Consider the following 19309-nt stretch of genomic DNA (forward strand, 5'->3'; position numbering starts at 1 on the left):
AGACCGTATTGTGAAATAAGAGACCGGATCTAGTTTACCAGGAAGTGCTGGCATTTAAGCCTCATTTTTTTTCTTCCCCTTTTTAAGAGGCAAAACAGAGGACTGAATTTCACTAGTGTCCTCTTTTATCTGCTTATCTTAGTGAAATGATCGATGTTAGTTGGTAATATACCCGCCATTGTTTATAATAATTAAATCATTATGAATAATTTACTGCGATTGGCTGGCAACCAGTCCAGGGTGTCCCCTGCCTACTGCCTAAAGCCAGCTGAGATAGGCTCCAGCACCCCCCGCGAACCTTCTGAGGAATAAGCGGTCAAATAAATGGATGGATGGATGGATGATTGATTTAAACGTGCGCTTCATCCTCCAGCCAGCCGGTGGCGCCAATGACTTGACATTCGCATAGAACAAATCAGCCAATGGCAGTGTTCGCTGTTGTTAACTTGTTACGTCACTCTCGCGGGCTTTGTTTTGACATGGCGGCAAGTTTCTAAAGTTTTCCTTTTTGGTGGTGGAGTTTTTAAACCTCAAGTATTGCACGCTGGCGCCACACTCTACTCGTCCGTGTTGAAGGTAACGCTCGGTCGTGTGTGTGTCTTTAACCATTTTTGAGTTGAGTAATTTTTTTAAGTACAGTAGTTTTAAGTGCGAGGCGTTCCAGGTCACTTTATTTTATCCCTTTTGTTTTTCACTTTCTCAAAATGGCGGTTAGGATTCACGCTTTAGTACTGACAGCGTTTCCTCCTTGACAGTGGACTGTGAGGACCAACAGTGGACAACTAAACACGATCAAAAGCAACTATAATTTTAATATTAGTCCTATGTAATAGATTCCCAACAATTTATTCTCTTCCAGTAATCAAATTTATATCAATCTAATCTGCCCCGGGCCTTCACAATCAATAGTGCTTGTTGGTTTCTGTAACCAATTAAGTTTCTTGATGTTGTAGTGATTGGAACATAATTCACCCACGGAACGTTGGGACGAAGGAGGAGTTGGATGGGATGAAAGGATAAAAGAATAAAATGTTGGTAGGTCTGTGAGCCTCATGCAGAGTGAGTTGTTGTTGCTGTTAAACGCTGAGAAGCTGATGTCAATAAATCGCCGGTCTTTGGCTCCGGACTTCAACACTCTGCCTCCGACTCCCGTCACTGTTCGCTACAATGTCATCGTTGTGCAATCTCTGGTTAGTTAGCCAGAGCCAAACTTGTCAGCACAACACATCTGTGTACACTCATTAACCCATTTAATACTCAGTTTCTGTGGTCAGTAGGATGCATTTTATTTAAATGGATTATTTTTTTGTCGTTATTGATTGTAAGTATTGATTCTGTCCTGCTCCAGTTGATGTATGTGGCAAAGTAAATTGAGTGGTGGTTTAAGTCTTTACTGAAGGCCCAGCATATAGCCAACGTATGCTAATGTTATTTAGACCTGTAAGCATGACCAAAAATAAGTTTCTCTTGACATGGACATTATGTGAAAACCAAATGTAATTAGCTCCAGTCTTAACCTGTCACTAACAACTGTCGCTCAAATCCCGGATTAAGGACAGCCAAGAAGAGGGCGGCGGCATCATGTCCTCTCCCATCGCCGGACTTCCACACTCATCGTCGGACTTCTTGTCCCGCTGGATGCCGAGCAGCTCCAGGGCCGGTGTGATTCTTGACCCGGGCTCTTTGCGGTACGACTCCCCAGGAGCCGATGTGTCGCCAGAGCCGGATGACTTTGCCCCCATGGCCGCCTCTGTGGACAGCAGCTGTCTGTTTGTGGGGACCGTTTCCAGGGCACCAGGAGGAGACAGGGAAGCGGGCAGGCTGGAGGAGACGTGCAACGGGTCGCAGGATGTTTCCAATATGATGAAGTTGGATCAGGTGGTCATAATATTTCATGCACAAATAATCCAATGACAGTTTGACAGGGTTTTTCTGGCTCAAATGGAAGTTTAGGTGCTATTATCATTCACACAAGGCCTGACACCTCACTGCTGTAAACAAACTTTTTTTTTTTCCAGTAATTTTTGTTCTTGAGCTTTTTCTTAAATTATATTTTAGTGGTGAAATTTCAGGATGAACCTCACGTGCATTAGTTGAGGTAACATTAACAGGTGAACTGGTTTGTGTCCGCTATTTACTCCCGCAGCTGAGGAGGTGGCAGCAGCACTTGCAGGAGCAGCTGAAAGTTGACCAGTTGGACCAACTCCTTCGCCTCCAGGAGGAGCAACAGCAGAGAGCCCTGGCAGCCTCCAGTCATGGACAGAACCACTCCAATCACCCCGGGGGACTCCAAAAGGATCGCTGCCAAGAGGAGGAAGTGCTCATGCCGTTACAGAGTTGTCAAAATAGCATCGAAATACACGATGAGGAAGAAGGTGAGCGGTTTCTTGTTGTACGGAATTGCCTGGTGGTTCATCGTTCTTGCCCCATCTTTTGGGAAGCTATTGCCATTCGTTCTTTTTGTGTTCAGGCCACAACAATGACAGTTTTGTTTTCATCTGCTGGCATTTTGGTTTCGAGGAATTATGTTGACGCGGCTTGAGACGCAGATACATTAATTTAGACACACAAGTAGTGCTTGTGGACCGGTTACAACTCAACTTTTTCGGGAATGGCAATTACACTCAAATTCCTGGATGGAACATATTCCCCACAATAACAGGGGAAAACTAAATTTAAAGTGACAAGAAGCTAAAGTAGAGTTTTGTCTGGGTTCCGTAGGCCCGAAGCAGGATGGCCTTCCCAAGCCAAAAGCACATAACCACAACACTCACAACAACAAAACAAAAGATGATCAAATGCCACGAGAGAGGTAAGACGATCGTCGTTTTCCTTGTTCTTCTTGCTCATAACGTAAAAGCATCTCTGTAAATGTGATTGTTGTATTTTATTACATTTGTGTGTCTGTGTCCTTGTGTGTCTGCATGTCTTTTGCATGTTTGTGTGTATGTCCATGTGTGTTTGCTCATGTGCGCTCGTGTCTTTGGCTGCATTTGTGTCCGTCTGTCCATCCGTCTGTGTGTGTCTCCAGACCAATCCAGGTAGGCAAGCAGACATTTGAGGACATACGGACGGAGGAGAGCCACCTCGTGACCAAGCAGGGGGGCGTGCGGGCAGAGTCGCTTGACGTCCCGCGAGAATCGCTGGAGACGTCAGTGGCCGAAAAGTTGCGCCATCTGGAGAGCATGGAGCTGGGAGAGTTTGAGCTACTGGAGCAAGCGGCAGACGAGCTCTCCTTCTCATCCAACTCCTCCTTTGTCAACAAGGTGAGGATTATCATAAACGCCTGGCAATTTTGGCTTGAAGGTGATGTGACCAAATATGGTTCACCTTAAAGAGATAGTTCGGATTTTTTTTTACATGAATCTCTATTTTATCCTCCCCTCCAGTGGTGTGCACTGACTTACCCCTGACAGCGTTCTGTGACACGAGTTCTGGTCCGGTGTTGGTCGAGAGGAAAATAGTCCGGCAAGTCGGCTGGCGCCACCTAAATAAAGCGTTTTTCTTCTGAAAACAATTTTTGTTCAAAGGAGTGATATATTTGCATCACAAAACTCCCTCCTGAAAAAAAAGTCAGACTCCATTACCGCCGGGCACTATTTTTCTGTTCGTTCGTATCACTGTGCGTCGCCCTGTAGACAGCTGATGGACGCGCTGCAGACATCCAATAGTCGCGCCTTCCGCCTTCGAAAAGACAAACAACTTGTAGATTAGTGTGCGTCTATCAGCTGTATGCGGGGCGCCGCGCAGTGATACGAACGCACAGAAAAATAGTTGTTGAACACAAATTGTTTTTAGAAGAAAAACGCTTTATTTCGGTGGTGCCAGCCAACTTGCCGGACTACTTTCCTCTCGAGCAAAACCGGACCAGAACTCGTGTCACAGAACGCTGTCAGGGGTAAGTCAGTGATGATCGAGCGCCACTGGAGGTGAGGATGAAATACAGATTCATGTCAAAAAATCGGAACTATCCCTTTACATATAAGGAGTCGCTCTGGTCATTTTCATTATGGTTCCTGTTCTTCTAACTGTCATGTTTGTTTTTTGAACCTGTAGATTCTGCAGATGGACCGTGAGAAGCGGAAGTGGCTGGGTGTCGCCGGGCTCCATCAGAGACGACTCTCATCCACACCCATCAAGTCGCCACCGGCCACAGAGCAGCAACATAGCCCTGAAATTAACGGTGGCACTGTGAAGCGCCATGGTGAGGAGGAGGAGGACTCTTCATCAGAGGCCAGCACAGACAAAGAGTTTGAACGGGTTGTCACGCCGGCCAATCTTCCCAACGGCTCTTGCTTCCCCATCCAGTCTGAGCCACCGTACGACAAACGCTCCTACCAGGATGACGACGGCGAGAGCGAAGACGTGCTCAGCAGTATCGGCGACAGCAACAACGATGAAGACGACGACGAGTCCACGCTGGAGGACAATAAAGATGCAACACCGGGCCAGGTCATGTTTGATGATGACAACACGTGGAACGAGATGGACGACACAGCGGTCAGTGTCGAACCAGTCTCAGCAGAACCAATCAATCAAGAGTCAGATGCTGCTCCTACCCTGCCTCCTCCTTCTCCTCCGCCTCCCTCCTCCAAACTCATAATGAAACTGTTCCCTGCACTCAAGCCAAAGACCCATAATGCACCTCTTCCTCCGCCTGACATCACCTCAACCTCCACGTCTGACAAGGTGGACAACAAGACAGGTGAGACGATCAAAGCAATTCACTGGCCAGCCGATGTACAGATGAACAATTTTAAAATCATCAAAATTGACAATATTTTCTGCCATTTTTTTAATACACATTACAACATGTGTACAACAAGACAAAGGTAACGAAATACGAGTATTCAAGTTTTTTGCTGTTTTTTTTCCCCCCGTCTGTTGTAAGGACAAAGTACTGTTAACAGCCTAATGTTCTTCTTTTATATCTTTTTTTTGTTCTAAGTGTTGAGTGACCCCAAAAAAAAATCGGGAATGTAAGTCGCACCAATCAAAAAATGCATCATTAAGACAAAGGAGAAACAATTCACTCCAGCATAAGTACTAGCCAAACTATGAAAAAGTGTGACATCTAGACCGAGGGAAAAAAATAAAAAAAATTCTGCCAAATAGGGGAATCTGCATCAGCCTTAATAAAAAAAAAAAAAATCAAAAAAAAAATCATAACAGTCAGGTGATCTTGAAATTGTGCACTGGTGGGAAACTGTGAAAACGTGAGTGTCCATTTGTCTGTGAGCGCCCTGTGATTGGTTATCGACCAGTCCAGGGTCTACCCTGCTTATCTCGCTCCCAAAAGTCAGCTGGGATGGGCTCCATCTTATCTTAACTCTAATGAGAACAAGCACTGTAGAAAAGGGCCGATCAAATCATGTGCATCTTTGCTGTTAACAGTTCAGCCGGTACAATCCACACAGTTGAGGGAGCGAATGGCGGAGCTGGAGATAGAGATCGAGCGCTTCAAGAAGGAGAACGCGGCGCTGGCCAAGCTTCTACAAGAGAACAAGAAAAACCAGGACAACCTCAGGTGACCTGTCGTAAAAAAAGGATGAACCCTTTCCTTGCTCTTCTATTAACATGTCGGGTTCTCCAGGAAGGAGCGTCTGGCGTGGAAGCAGCAACGAGACGAGCAGCAGGCTCAATTTGAGGAGTACAAGACAGAAGAAACCAGAAAGTTGCAGCGTGAACGCAAACTCTTTGAGAAACACGCCTCAGCTGCCAGAGCCATGCCTGACAAAAAGGAACGTGAGGAGATACAGGTACACGCACGCGATAAATAAATAAAATGACGTAATAGGAACAATCCAATTGTAGTCGTACAATAGCTCAAAATGAACATTTTAAGCACCATCAGTGTGTTTTTGTTGAACCTTTTTTGAGTTTTGTATTGTTCTAGCGGAGAATCCAAATAAAGTTGAATTGAATGTGATGTCATTTCTTGCCTCGAGACTCTCAAGCAGCAGCTGAGCTCCCTGCAGGAGGATCTGAAGAAGAAGGAGAGTCGCTGGTCGGCCACTCACAGTCGCCTTCGCCAGCAGATCGACTCGCTAGGCCAGGAGAAAAATGAGCTCAGAGATGAGGTTGAATGGCAGAACCCCACCCAAAAAAAGAATAACATAAAAATCTTTTGATTGTATTTCGGTCTTTTAAAAGTGCATCTCTATCTTTTCATGCCAGGTGCGCATGCTGGAAAAACTTCGCCTGAATGCCTTGAAAAATTCTGAAAAAGACAAACCTGTGCCTTCTGTTAGCAAAGTCGTCACGTTTGCTGTGAGTACTTTGACCATTTCTAAAAGTTACCATTAATCACTGCAATCACATAAAATGTTTGTTTGTTTTTTCTTCCCCCAGAATCCCTTGGACTCGAGAAGGAGTGTCAGTCCTCCACATGGCAGCAGTGCTGCACCCGCTAAAGGCAACTCCACTGCCAATGCGAGAAAAGGTGAAGACGTCTGAAGGACTCAAATGTTCAGATAAGATTAGTGCCACTTTGGGGGATCTGAAAAGTGTGATGTTGAAAATAACGCCGCCCTATAGTCGGTGTGCGTATTTTAAAAAATTCGGAAAAGTCAAAACAACATGGATTTTAATGGATTTTTATGTTGTATGTGTGTCTGTAGGGATGAAGAGCAGCCTGAAAAAGCCAACAGAGTCCTCCTCTTCGTCGTTACCGGGACAAATATCAGAGGAAAAGCAAATGGCTGCCAAAGAGAAATCTCCAAATGAGCAACACACTGAGAGCTGCTCGCCGGTAAGCGGCAGACGGCACTCTGACAGTCTTTCTCCGATCTAAAAATTCCCCGTTTTATTTGTAGGTTTAGAGATAATAATAATAATGATGATGATAATAATATTAATAATATATTGTGATTGATTCAGATTGTAAGTGAGTCAAATGAAGCAGAGAGAAGTGAGGCTGAATCCGTTCAAGAAGTCATCACACACCCTGATGGCAAGGTAAGAAAAAAACTGACTATGGATTCGCACAAAGTATGATTTAAAAAATAAATAAATAAATAAATAATATAACTACCAGTACACTAGTAATTGTAAGGCGATACATTAATACTCTACATTTTCCTTTTGTTTGACAATGGGCCAACCTAAAAATGACAAATCGGGTATTCCAGGTGGAGAAGGTCCTGACGGGTGGCGATCGCGTCATCGTGTACCCCAACGGGACCACGAAGGAGGTGTCATGTGACGGCGTTACAGTTAAAGTGACTTTCTTTAACGGTGACACCAAAGAGGTCACGGCCGACCATAGGGTGGTGAGTGCAGCTCGCTGGACACTTCAACGTGTCTATTTTTAGCTCCTGAATAGTTGTCCTCTGGTCACTAGTTGTACTACTATGCCGACACTAGGACTACGCACATCACGTACCCGGACGGCGTGGAGGTCCTGCACTTCCCCAATAACCAGACCGGTCAGCAAACCACCATTTAATAATATTGCCTGTATATGGTAACCTTAATCATTGCCAACATTTTAGGTATTCTGTTAAATTATATTCAGGAATATCGCAATATTCATTAGTAAGGCATGATATTATTTCCACCAATATGTATCCTATCTAGTGGATATTAATACAGCTCTATTACCAACGCGGCATCCATTTTGTGTTTGTAGAGAAACATTTTCCAGATGGCCGTAAGGAAATCACTTTTGCAGACCAGACGGTGAAGACACTTTTCCCAGACGGCAGCGAGGAGAGCTTCATGACGGACGGAACTGTCGTGCAACTCAAAACGTACGCACGCAAATAACTTTACTAATCGGAAAATCTAATCACATAAAAATTACATTATACCCTATAAAAGTATGACTGCTCGCGTATTTTTACAACCTTATCTTAATTAGCTTGATTTCATTTCAATAAAAATCACAAATTTATTCACAAATTTACAGCTTAATTCCCCAAAATTTAGGAATTTACTTTCACGGAATTTCAACTTTTATTTCCGTAGAAATGACAATGTACTTATGTATTCAAATAAGTAACTTTCTTCATGTTGGATTAGAATTGTTAATTGAATGTAAAATACTTCTTCAATGTAAAATCTGAACTTTTTCCGATGTAAATTCCAAACACTGTGTATTCATGTAAAATTGTGACAATTCCTGTCAAATTCCAAATTAAAACATTCCATTAAAAACAAAAGTCGGCTAAGCATAGCCACTAATGATGTCTTGGTGGCCAACAGGGACGGCACCAAGGAGATCCATTTCAACACAGGACAGAAGGAGGTGCACACGGCCGACTACAAGAGGCGAGAGTACCCCGACGGCACGGTGAAGACCGTCTACGCCGACGGGCGGCAGGAGACGCGATACCCGGGAGGACGGCTGCGCGTCAAAGACAAGCATGGAAACGTGCTGACAGACGAGCGGCAGTAGACTCACCATAAGTACTGTTCTGGACCGCAACCAAAACACAAGGAGCCTTTTCTATTTATTTATTTCTTCCAGTTTGGAACTACACCTTGGTGCATTAGAGCCACACTGTTTAGAAAGTTAGACTATGTTGTGAAGTTGAAGATTGAACCCTTCCTAGTACAAGAAACATTTGAATGTTAAAGAGGGTTTAAAAAATGTTGCAGTATTATAAATATATATTTTTTTAATAAAATTTAACAAATGTAAAAATTTGTGTAAACTTTTCAATGTAATAATTGTAGCTGCTTTTCACTTAAAATACAGCTTTTTTTATAATATGTACATTATTCTCACATTACAACTTTATTTACGTAATGCACAAGCTAATTCCTGTAAAATCACAACAAGGCTCAACTATTAAGACTTTATTCTTTAAAAATTACATTTGAAACATGACTGAATATTCAAAATTGTAACTTCTCACAGTAAGGACAATTTTGTTAAAATTGCAGCTTAACCCTCAAAATGTTGATTTATTGAAATATTACCACTCTTTATTCAAATTACATCAAAATATTACTGGTACATTTGTAAAAATGACTTAATCCCACATCCCAACTATGTTCACGTATAATTACAACTGCATATTTTTTTTTTTTTTAATAATTATTCACATACAATTGACTCTTCCCATAAAATTACACCTTTATAACAATAAACTTACAAATCTATTCCCTAATTTGACAATTCAAATGAAAATTGACTGTAAACAAAATTTGCTCATGTAAAATAAGTTTCTTCACTATTCAGATAAAACTTTTTCATCAGAAAATTGACTTTATTCCCCCAAATTTATACATAAATTTCAACTTTTTTTGTGTGTGTGACTGTAATTTTCAACAATATTCTTCTAAAATTCTTTGTAAAATATCCATATTAAAATGGTTGAGTATATATTTTTTTCTTTTCATGGTGGCAATAACAGTAATACCTAGTTTGACCACTGAAAAAAAAAAGTCAAATGTTTTAAAAAAAAGTTGCTAACTTATGTGGTAAATAGTTACCACTTCTTTGCCCCGCCCCCCTCCCTCACTAGTTAATTTTCACTTTAAAATGTGTTGATAAATGTTCCCTCAGCACGATGTTGGCTTCTTTTATCTGTGACTCTTTTGGCCAAAAAGTGAAGCTATTATTATTTTTTTAGCTGTATATTTGCATTTTTTTGTAAACACTTCCGACAAATGATCACACCTGTTTGGCGTGTTAAAAAAAAAAAAAAAAAAAAAGCTCTGATGCACTCCAGAATAACACACTTTAATAACTTGTCTTTTAAACAAAGGGCCAACTTAAATGGACTCTTAAGAACATAACGTAAGAGTCTAACAACTTTTGCTTAATGAACACAGCGCCAGATTGAACGTAAAACAAAAACCGTGTACAATGGAACTTCATTCAAGTTGTGCCAAGCCATTGGCCAGCAGAGGCAAGAAGATGGAGTGTCCAAGCTGATTGTACAACATCACGGTCGGCTCAACGAATGAGCATGCATGCTGGATGGACAAGGAGACACTTTGTTGTTGCAAACTCTACAGAATCATAACACTCACTTTTACAACACTCAGCAGATTGGACTGGGAGGAGGGGGAATTTATATATATATTTAAAAACAAAAAACAAAAAAAAAAACGCCAGTATTTCATTTTCCCATCACCTTCAAGCATTTACAACATCCGAGTTCCTTTAAAAACAAAAAAACAGCTGATTTCCAAATTACGAATTTATTCCTGGGCGACTGTTAGAAATTACAACCCTTTTCCCCTAAAATTACGCAACTGAGTACTAGAGTGGGCCAACTCCATTTTTGGAAGTGCAGAAATGGTTAAATCAAGGTTTACTGTACGTCAAATTTAGATGACTATTCTTATAAGAATCTATTTCACATGAAATCATTGTATCCACATAAAATTGGCAAATTTGTGTAAAAAAAAATTCCATGTTTATTTTCATAAATTCATCGGATTGTGTAAAATTTCATGTTTTTCCACCAAAATTGCCAAAACAATGTATTTGTGTAAAACTAAGTGTTATGTTAATGATAATTATTCAAGTAAAATTGAGACTTTATAGGAGCAAGATTTTTAGTTTAAAATTATTTTTACATTTTTGCATATTTTATTCACGTGTAAAATTGCACTTTTATTTGATACTTTTGCGTGTTTGTGTAAAACTGAAACTTAAGTCACGTAAAAAGGACACATTTGTGTACACTACACATTAAGTCAGTACAATATTCAAACTAGTTGGGGGGGTTGAATGTCATCTTTATCTTAAGTTACAGTATAATGTGTTTAAAAAAATTGCCCTATTCAAATTGCAAGCTTATTGACATAAAATCTACGAATTGATTTTTTGTAAAACTGCCTTTCGTCCTATTGAACTGCGACTCGACTGCCAGGAAATGCCAAAACGTCCCACCTGAAACACTGCAGTTATGTCTCCGTGCAGCAGGTCGACCATGGCCACCGTGGCCTTCACGCTCCACTCCGGGCTGTAGGGTAGAACCTGGCCCTCCGTGCTGACGCTGGGAGCCTTGAAGCCCGCCACGTGCACCTTAAGCGCATGCACCGGGAAGCGCAGCAGCTTGACCGGCATCCGCCGCAGCCTATAGAGGGGAAAGACGGAAATCGGCTAAGAGCGCCGATCGTGAAGGATTATTGCGACAAATTCGTACAAGCTGGTGGTCACGGTGTCGTTGGAGCCAAAGTCCACGTGTTGGATGAGGATCCGGACGGGATCGACGCTGATGATCTTCAGCATCTTGGCTCGGTAGAAGTTGCCGTCAGTGTACTCCGCCAGACATGGACCGCCTGACAAACACCATCAATTTATCAGTCCTATTAACTCATTGACTCGTAGACATTTTCACTGAAGCAACCCCCTTCGCTCCTGGCTGTTTTACTGCATTTCGACTGATATTGCAAGGCCCACAGAATATTGTGTTATTTTGCTATAAAAACATGGAACCTACCAAAAGAAAGATTAGAGTCCTTTCTTTCATCAGGAAAAAAGGATATTTCTATCTGTTTCCCTTTTGCAGCAATTGGCATTAGTGTGTATATATATATATATATATATATATATATTTCATCATCATTGACAAATCTTGTTTAAAACTGTGGGGAAAACGGCTTGTTGCAATATGGCCCTGGTTGATCTCTTATACTCGGCTTCCACCTGCTGGCCGTTTTTGTAATAACTACCATTGCTTCAACGATTCTCTGCAGTAGAAAGGCTGCATCAAAGCCTTCTGTATGTTCTTGTATTCAAAAAACAAAAACATATAAATACGTCTTTGGGACACTTAAAACATTTAAAATAGAACGTATTTATACGTTTTTGGGAACAAATGAGTTAATTATATAACTTTGCCACTAAAATCATGTAGCTATTTGTTTTAAACAAGGATTGGGGTTTCAAATTTGGATTTTAAACTGAGGTTAGATTTTCAAATTAGTTTCAAATTATTGTTCGGTTTTTAATCTTGGGTCAGAGTTTCAAATCACTGTTTCAAACTAGTGTTAAGGTTTCAATGGAGGGTTAGTGCTCAACAGGAGATTCACAATTTAGAACAGGGTTTCAAATTAAGATTTCAAGCAAAGGTTAGGTTGGTTAATAAAATTATGGTTAGGGTTTTCCAAAGTCACAAGACTGGGATACCGTCATAATGCGTGAGCTCAGGTTTCAGAAAAAGCTTTCCAAGTGTAGTTGTGGTTTGAAAGCCTATTGTGTTACCAGAAGGGAAGTTGGTGAGTGGCAACAGGCTGGCCACATCGGCGTTGATCTTTGACATGCACCGGTCCAGTGTTTCCTCATCCACTGTTTCCTGGGTAATGGCCTCCCACGTCAAGAACACCTGTAGCGGTGACACGCGAGGTCATCGTGACTAAATTTATACGAGTGTCATAATTCCGCCGCGATTACCTCATTGGGAGTCTGCACGTGCTTCACGCGGACTTTAAGAGGCTGGCCGTCCTTGGGGGGGCAGGGCTCCAAGAAGGGCCCCAATATCTCCGGCGGGTCCAGAAGACCCTGAAGATGCACAGCGGTGACAACACGCAAGGGACAGAATTGTACATCTACACCAATGCCGCTCAGATTTCTGACAGTAAGCACCAGCAAAAAAAATAAAAATAATAATGAGTTCCACTATCATGACCAACATTGAGCGTCCACAGGTTGTACTCGTAAAATTGTAAGACTACAAGAAAATGACAAAACGAGAAAAAAATAACTATATATTTAAAAAAAAAAAAAAAAAAAAAAAAGATCAAATGCAAATGTAGCGATTGACTGGTAGGAGCCCAAGTGGCACTAGTGGTACTCAAACCACACTTTGAGAGTCACTGATTTACACAAGACTTGTCACAGTACCTTTGTGTCGATGTCCCAGATGTCCAAAATGGCAATAGGAGGCAGAGGAGGTGCCTGCGCAAAAAAAAAAAAAAAAAAAAAAAAAAATACAAATGAAAACTTGTGCCAGTAAAAATGATACAGACCGCCTCAGGCCAAATGCTACATTTAACTAGTTTTAAAGGTCAATGTTTCATCAGAAGAGTTATGAAAATATTTTATTAAGGTTGAAAAGTTATTTTAAACAATTTAACAAAAGGCTAGATTTAGTTTTGCCTTAAGTTAAGGTCACCATTAAGATGATTTTTACTTTTTACCAAGTTAGTTTCCTATGAAAATATATTTTTACATGGCTATAAGTTTTTTTATCAGGTTAAAAAAAATTGCTAGTTTGCCCCCAAAACACAAAAAGTGGTCATTTCACACAGAAATGCAATACTTTTGTCTTTAAAATTTCGATCACGATTTCGATCAAAAACCCAAGATTTTGTCTTAACATGTTAAATTTGACCAGGAAAAATGAATACAAATTTTGCTCATTTTGCTATTAAAAACATGTTGGGCCCAAAAAAATAAATAAAAAAAATCTAGCTCTTGGCAGAAAAAAAAAAGCTACATATTGTCACAATTTATGGAACTGACCAGGGAATGCGTGGAAATGCAAAATAATACACTATTTGATCACAAAAAAATAAAATAACATTAAGTAATGGAAATGAACAGACTATATTCAGTCACAAAAACACAACGTTTGGCATATTTTGCCACACCTGTGGTACTGTCTGGTCCATCAGGGCGTGTTTGTGGTGACACAAGATGGTGTTTAGGCTTAGTCCATCCAAGAAAATTTCAACTGTGAGTGGTCTTCTGGGGTCAGTCGGTAACGTCTATCATACACACACATACACACATGGATTCAGCACTTATCTTTGTGTGGGTGTGCGTGTGTGCGCGTGCACGCCTACCAGGACGTTGACATCCACGCGACGATACAAGAGCATCTCATTGAGAAGCTCCACGGCATCCTGATGCCAATTGCCGGCGACCTAGGAAGAAGAACTTCAGTTGCCTGCAGTATTGTATCTGTGCTTTGGTTACAGAATGCGTCAAGTCTCACAGGTTTAATGCCATGTAGCTCACAGGCCATGCAGAGTTGGGGGATGTTCTCGCACAGTAGACGGGGGTACACGTGGACCACCGGAATGTTCTCCACCAGGCCGTAGTCCACGTACTGGACCTGCAACCACCAAGACGGTTCTTTCATAGTCAACATCTACGATTCAACAGCGTTCGATTGTGTCGGACCACCCGGAGTTCTCTGATGTTGACACAACCCGGCAAGTACAAAATTAAATTGAGAAATAGGATAAAAATCACCATGTTTTTACTTTTTTAATATATAATGCTGTGAGTTTTATCCAATTAAGTTGATCAATCATTTTGTTTTTTACCAGGCTGCACATATCTTTCCATGAAGAAGATGAAGCCTAGAAAATGTAAAATGTTAAAACATTCAGTTAGATTTTTATACTACAGAAAAAGTAACTCCCCATTAGTAAATATTTTCTTAAAGGCTTAAATAATGCAGGATAAAGCCATTAAACCTAAAATAATCAATGGTAATTTACCACATTATAATATGAATGAAAGGCCAAGGCCAGTGCAGATTCTGGCATTGTCACCACAACATGGTTGACAAATGGCTTAAATTAATGTAGTTAAAACGGACTTATGGGTAAGCAGGTAAGAACAGTTGCAATACTAGGCAGTCAAACCAAGTCAGTAGGTCAAACGAAATCCGCCGCTATGGAACAACCGCGTTAAAGTGAATCAAGGAAGTTAAGAAAAATGGAGTTGTGTCAAAATGACTCAGGGTTAGTCAAAGTGAGTCCTTATGGGCAGTTCAACCCGACTTACTACCAGGAGGAAGGCAAAACTGACGCAGAGTGCGATAACCCACCTTGACGTGTCCCCCCAAGACCTCCAGCAGCTGACCCCGATACCACAGCATGTCAGGTCCAATGACGACGCATCCCTGGACCGTCTTCCAGGTGTACGGCTTCTGATTGGGCAGCGTCTTCATGCTCTGCTGGAGCTTCCCCCTCAGCTTCTCCAAATGACAACCTGAAGACAACGCAACACAAAATCCAGTGGACCCGGGGGTCTTTGAACGTCTCACCAGCTAAATAGCTTGGTTTACGTTTACCGGCAGTGTCGGTTCTGGCGTAGATGAGTCCGTCCTCTTTGATGGCAGAAATGGTCATGCGGTTGTGGCCCAGTTGAGGAAGCTCTGGTGCTTTGTACAGATCAGTTTTCACCTACACACAAACAAGCAGCGTTCACTTCCATGTGTCATTAGGTTGCCTGTTTGGGTTGGAGCACCTTCTCGACAGGCCTGGTTGTGCGAGGGATGGGTCTGGGTAGTGCAGGTGTTGAAGTGTACACCGGCAAAGGCGGAGGTGTCCATTTACAAGTCTTGGTTTCAATGCTGGTGTCAGACGACTGAGCATCACTTTCATTTGGCTTTTCCAGAGGACCAGCCAGCTTGCTGCAAGACAACAATACAAGCTTATTGGTCCATCAAAATGGTCCATATAAAAATCTCACAAGTTTGAAATCCAACATTGAATCCTTAACCCCAGTTTGGAACTTTTAACTTTAGGGCTGCAGCTAACAATTATTTTAATAATCGATGAATCTGTCAGGTATTTGTTGATGAAGTGATTGCTCAAATTAACTCATTCACTCTCAGCCATTTTCATAGTAGCTTTTCACACTCCCGGCTGCTTTATTGGATTTTGACTGATTTTGCAAGGTCCACAGAATATTGTGACCTATTGCTATAAAAACATGGAACCTACCAAAAGAAAGATTAAAGTCTCTTCTTCATCAGGAAAAAAATATTTTTATCCGTTTCCATTTTGCAGCAATTAGCATTAGAATATAGCTAAGTTTCATCATTATTCACAAATCTATTCAGAATTGTGAGTGAGTGATGGAGCTTTTTTTCAATATGGTCCTGGTTGATCTCCTTTACTCTGCTGCCACCTGCTGGCCGTTTGTGAAATAACTACCATTTCTTCAACCGTCCTTTGCAGTTGAAAGGCTGCATCAAAGTCTTATGTATGCTCTAGCTTAAAAAACATGAAAAAAGTATAAATACGTCTTTGAGAGACTTAAAACATTTAAAATAGAACGTATTTCTAAGTTTTTGGGAGCAAATGAGTTAAAAAAAAAATATTTCTATCCTTTTAGTCAAAACAGAACGATACTTCAAACTAAGTTCCTGGTTTGGTCTGCAACATGTCAGAAAATAGGTAAAAATGTTTATCATTTAAAAAAATAAAAGCTGATGTTAGCACAAACATAATCAGTCTACCATCATGAAAGGAATGAATGAAATCTGAGAATATTTACTATTTGAGAGGCTGAAATTCTGAGACATTTGCTAATTTGACAAAACAAAAATCTCAATGATTAATTGATTATTGAAATATTTATCAATAAATGTGAATGTGTTTGAACGGAGACGCACACTGGCTTCCTCTCCCTGAGGGCGAGACCCGCGTGGGCCAGGTAGTCAGACAGGCTGACCAACTCTCCCGCTTTGTCAGTGCACATCAGAGTCACGGCTACCGGCCGCTCATCTGTCAGTTCCTGGCAGTGGCAGAAATACGTTAGAACCCGAGTCTCAGGAACAGAATATAAAGGTGTAAGGGGAAGAACATGGTCTTCAGACCTGGATGGTGATGAGAGCTGAGGCTTCTGACAAGTGGTGGCTCATGTAGTCGCAGGCTGTGGCGGTCCAAGTGGGTTGGCCCCCTGCTGGCCTGTTATATATAATAAATAAATATATAAATGCATAAATAAATAATAATAATAAACAGAAGCTCTTATACTTTTTGGGTTACGATCATATCAGATCTTTTAATCGGGAGGAATAAATGATTTTGTGTTTGTTTTATTGGCACGCCAGTCCCCATATACAGTTCACATTTTCTAAATACTATAAATAAATAAATACAGTGCAATAATTTACTATTTTTATATATTAATTTGAGAACCACTAAAACTATGTATGTGTGTGTGTGTGTGTTCTTGTACATAATACATAGTGAGGACCAAAATACGTCTTTATCCAACAGAATGAGGACATTTTTGTGAAGTGAGGACATTTTGGCCAGTCCTCACTTTGCAAGACCTCTTTTTGAAGGTCAAGACTTGGTTTTAGAGTTTAGGTTTGAATTGGGTTATGGTTGGGGTTAGGGTAAGGCTCTAGGAAATGCATTATGTCAATGGATGTCCTCACAAAGATATATGTACAAGGATGTGTGTGTGTGTGTGTGTGTGTGTGTGTGTGTGTGTGTGTGTGTGTGTTACTTGATGTCCGTCAACGAGCACTCCAGAGCAAAAGAACCCTCCAATGATGCTGAGAGTGTCCGCAAGTTGCTTATGTGCAGCTTCACCTTGTTGCCATGGTCACAGCGCATCACCTGTTGCCAGGCAACACATGACAGACCACGTCACCGACCTGTTCATTGAAATTAGCACGAGTGGCGAGTTCCAAGCTAAGATGGAATACCTCTGCGATGTCACCGGACGAGACTTCGGAGCAGATCAGTCCTCTTTCCCAAACTTTGTTGACGTGAGCCGCGCAGTACATGTCGGGCTTCCATGTCACGTCAGGAGGCTCCAGGAGCTCACACTCCTCATTCAGAAGATCATTCAGCCTGTGATATATTGAACACAGAGTAGCAAAACTCAACTCGCAAATGATCATGTTGCAAATTCTGCACTCGTTTATTCATGTCGACATGAATAGAGAACGGCGATTTTGTGTGCGAATCCGAGCTCTACGACCTACAGATCGACCACTTAACTACCGACTGACCTACCTATAGAAACCTAGATACCAACACATTGACTAACCCAAGGGAGTAACTACTCACCTATCTTGTGACCTAGCCACCACCTACCTACTGACCGAATATCGAACAAGAGATTCACCTACCTAACAACTAACCACCTGTCTATCAACCTTTCGTACCATGTCACCTACCAACGGCCAATGGTCTACCTACAACGTGACCGACCTACAAACCTATTTAGTCCCTACCCATCAACCAAGCTACATACATACAGCACCTACTGACTGACCTATATACGTGCCACATGGCTGCTCTACTTTCCAACTAACCAACGTACCTTTTAAGTTGAGAGTCGTTTTGGACGAACTGGACGTAGAAGCTGCTGGGTGAAGTGATGTGGCTCACTCGCACTTTGGCGTCCTTGAGGCTGCCAGGGAGCTTGAGCCGAGGCTGGAACTCCAGACAACTCAACTCAAGCGGTGGGTCCCATATGGGGCTGTCATTGGCGAGGACCTCTTCCATGTTGGTCTGAAGCCTTTGGCAAGCAGGGTAATGTAAGTCATAGGAAAGTCACCATTTATAAATCTATTTTGTAAAGTAAACAAAAGGGATCATACCCATTTTTGGAGCACATCAACTGCTCTTTAATTAGCACCTCGGCTATGTCAGTGGGTGAGTCAGTTGGGCTGATCTCAAGCAGCTTGACTGGTAGAGGTTTTGTCCTGGGAGATTTTTCTATTTGGAGAATAATGGAATGAGTGAAGGAGTTAGTGAGTTTCAGAAGCAGCGTACACAGTAACCCCCCACCCTCCTCGCAGTTTTCTATTCACAAATATATATATTGTTTTTTTTTTTATCTCCTCATTTATTTGCTGAAACATTAACCCAGTCATGCCTTTTTGTGCTCTTTTGAAAATGTATACTTGTCAAAGGCAGTGAATGAATTAAAACCATTCTAAAACTTGATTTTTGCTTGACATGGCCGCAAGTTCCGCACGGCTCCACACGGCGCAATGATATTTCAGCAACCACGTACGCGATGCCATGCGATGTTCGCATTGCCCACATTTTCCATACCGCGCACCTACGGCAACTTGTAAGCTATGCGGACGGTCTGCATAGTTTCGTTTCATTTCAATTTTTTCATTTTTTGGCGGCAGCATTCATTTATTTCCATAACATAATTCGGATAATCTGTAACAGGTGACAGCTCTGCATTAGTACACTAACATTTTTACACTATTCACATCAGGGACCTATCCTTCGCGAATACTAAAGTCATTACTTTTTTTTAAAATTCACTTAACCTGTAACCACGATGGTGAAGAATTTGTCATAAGCCAAGCTGGAGAAGCGTTTCACACAGGTGTCGCTCCACATCTCTCCGCCTACAGGAAGCACGTCTGACAAGCAGCAGTGGATTGCCTACATGATGCACACAAAAGATAAACACGAGCACACACGCAAATGACCATTTGAGTATACACTATAGATAAGGTTTAAATCAAAGTAAGCACTATTACCAATGTTGGCAAGGAGAAGAACTCATCCATTATCTTCCTCAAGTCGTTGACCAACACTGTTGTCTTAAGTCCGAAGTCAATGTAGCACACCTCCACCTTTCTGTCCCCTGGATGACCTAAAAAAAAAAACC

General features: G+C 41.5%; 2 protein-coding genes across 5 annotated transcripts in view; one reads left to right on the top strand and one right to left on the bottom strand.

Annotated features, from left to right (window-relative positions):
- The first annotated feature begins 53 nt into the window (after positions 1-53).
- On the top strand, positions 54-8625 carry cpap (centrosome assembly and centriole elongation protein). 4 transcript variants are annotated; one of them, XM_077536399.1, is made up of 18 exons: positions 54-576; positions 1555-1688; positions 1791-1878; positions 2147-2375; positions 2722-2812; positions 3032-3266; positions 4057-4705; positions 5395-5527; positions 5594-5759; positions 5949-6080; positions 6178-6270; positions 6352-6442; positions 6621-6751; positions 6880-6957; positions 7131-7271; positions 7343-7427; positions 7631-7751; positions 8206-8625. In XM_077536399.1, the coding sequence occupies exons 2-18, from the start codon at positions 1582-1584 to the stop codon at positions 8396-8398; spliced, it is 2763 nt and encodes a 920-aa protein (XP_077392525.1). In that variant the 5' UTR covers positions 54-576; positions 1555-1581; the 3' UTR covers positions 8399-8625. The 4 variants fall into 4 exon arrangements, 3 of the variants coding, with proteins under 3 accessions (XP_077392525.1, XP_077392524.1, XP_077392526.1); XR_013287224.1 differs by having other exon boundaries at positions 1555-1878; positions 7366-7427; positions 8206-8233; XM_077536398.1 differs by having other exon boundaries at positions 1555-1878.
- rnf17 (ring finger protein 17) overlaps positions 1291-19309 on the bottom strand; it is a 67175-nt gene continuing 49156 nt past the window's right edge. Inside the window, exons 20-39 of the mRNA XM_077536395.1 lie at positions 19179-19294; positions 18963-19080; positions 18273-18390; positions 17993-18190; positions 17370-17517; positions 17168-17280; positions 16527-16617; positions 16323-16444; positions 15170-15335; positions 14994-15105; positions 14748-14911; positions 13905-14024; positions 13753-13833; positions 13558-13674; positions 12809-12862; positions 12359-12466; positions 12170-12290; positions 11109-11244; positions 10853-11039; positions 1291-2301 (exon numbers count right to left, since the gene is read on the bottom strand). Of these exons, the coding sequence (XP_077392521.1) occupies positions 2275-2301; positions 10853-11039; positions 11109-11244; positions 12170-12290; positions 12359-12466; positions 12809-12862; positions 13558-13674; positions 13753-13833; positions 13905-14024; positions 14748-14911; positions 14994-15105; positions 15170-15335; positions 16323-16444; positions 16527-16617; positions 17168-17280; positions 17370-17517; positions 17993-18190; positions 18273-18390; positions 18963-19080; positions 19179-19294 (2417 nt within the window). The 3' untranslated portion in view covers positions 1291-2274. The remainder of the gene's footprint in view (positions 2302-10852; positions 11040-11108; positions 11245-12169; positions 12291-12358; positions 12467-12808; positions 12863-13557; positions 13675-13752; positions 13834-13904; positions 14025-14747; positions 14912-14993; positions 15106-15169; positions 15336-16322; positions 16445-16526; positions 16618-17167; positions 17281-17369; positions 17518-17992; positions 18191-18272; positions 18391-18962; positions 19081-19178; positions 19295-19309) is intronic.

Source organism: Festucalex cinctus, chromosome 11, assembly GCF_051991245.1.
Source record: "Festucalex cinctus isolate MCC-2025b chromosome 11, RoL_Fcin_1.0, whole genome shotgun sequence".
NCBI lineage: Eukaryota > Metazoa > Chordata > Actinopteri > Syngnathiformes > Syngnathidae > Festucalex > Festucalex cinctus.

Excerpts from the sequence above, each read along its gene's own strand:
- cpap (XM_077536398.1), top strand. The coding sequence starts at position 1,582 with ATGTCCTCTCCCATCGCCGGACTTCCACACTCATCGTCGGACTTCTTG. Across the intron at positions 6,271-6,351 it reads GCAAAGTCGTCACGTTTGCT|AATCCCTTGGACTCGAGAAG; the intron begins GTGAGTACTTTG and ends TTCTTCCCCCAG. Across the intron at positions 7,272-7,342 it reads TCACGGCCGACCATAGGGTG|TTGTACTACTATGCCGACAC; the intron begins GTGAGTGCAGCT and ends TCTGGTCACTAG.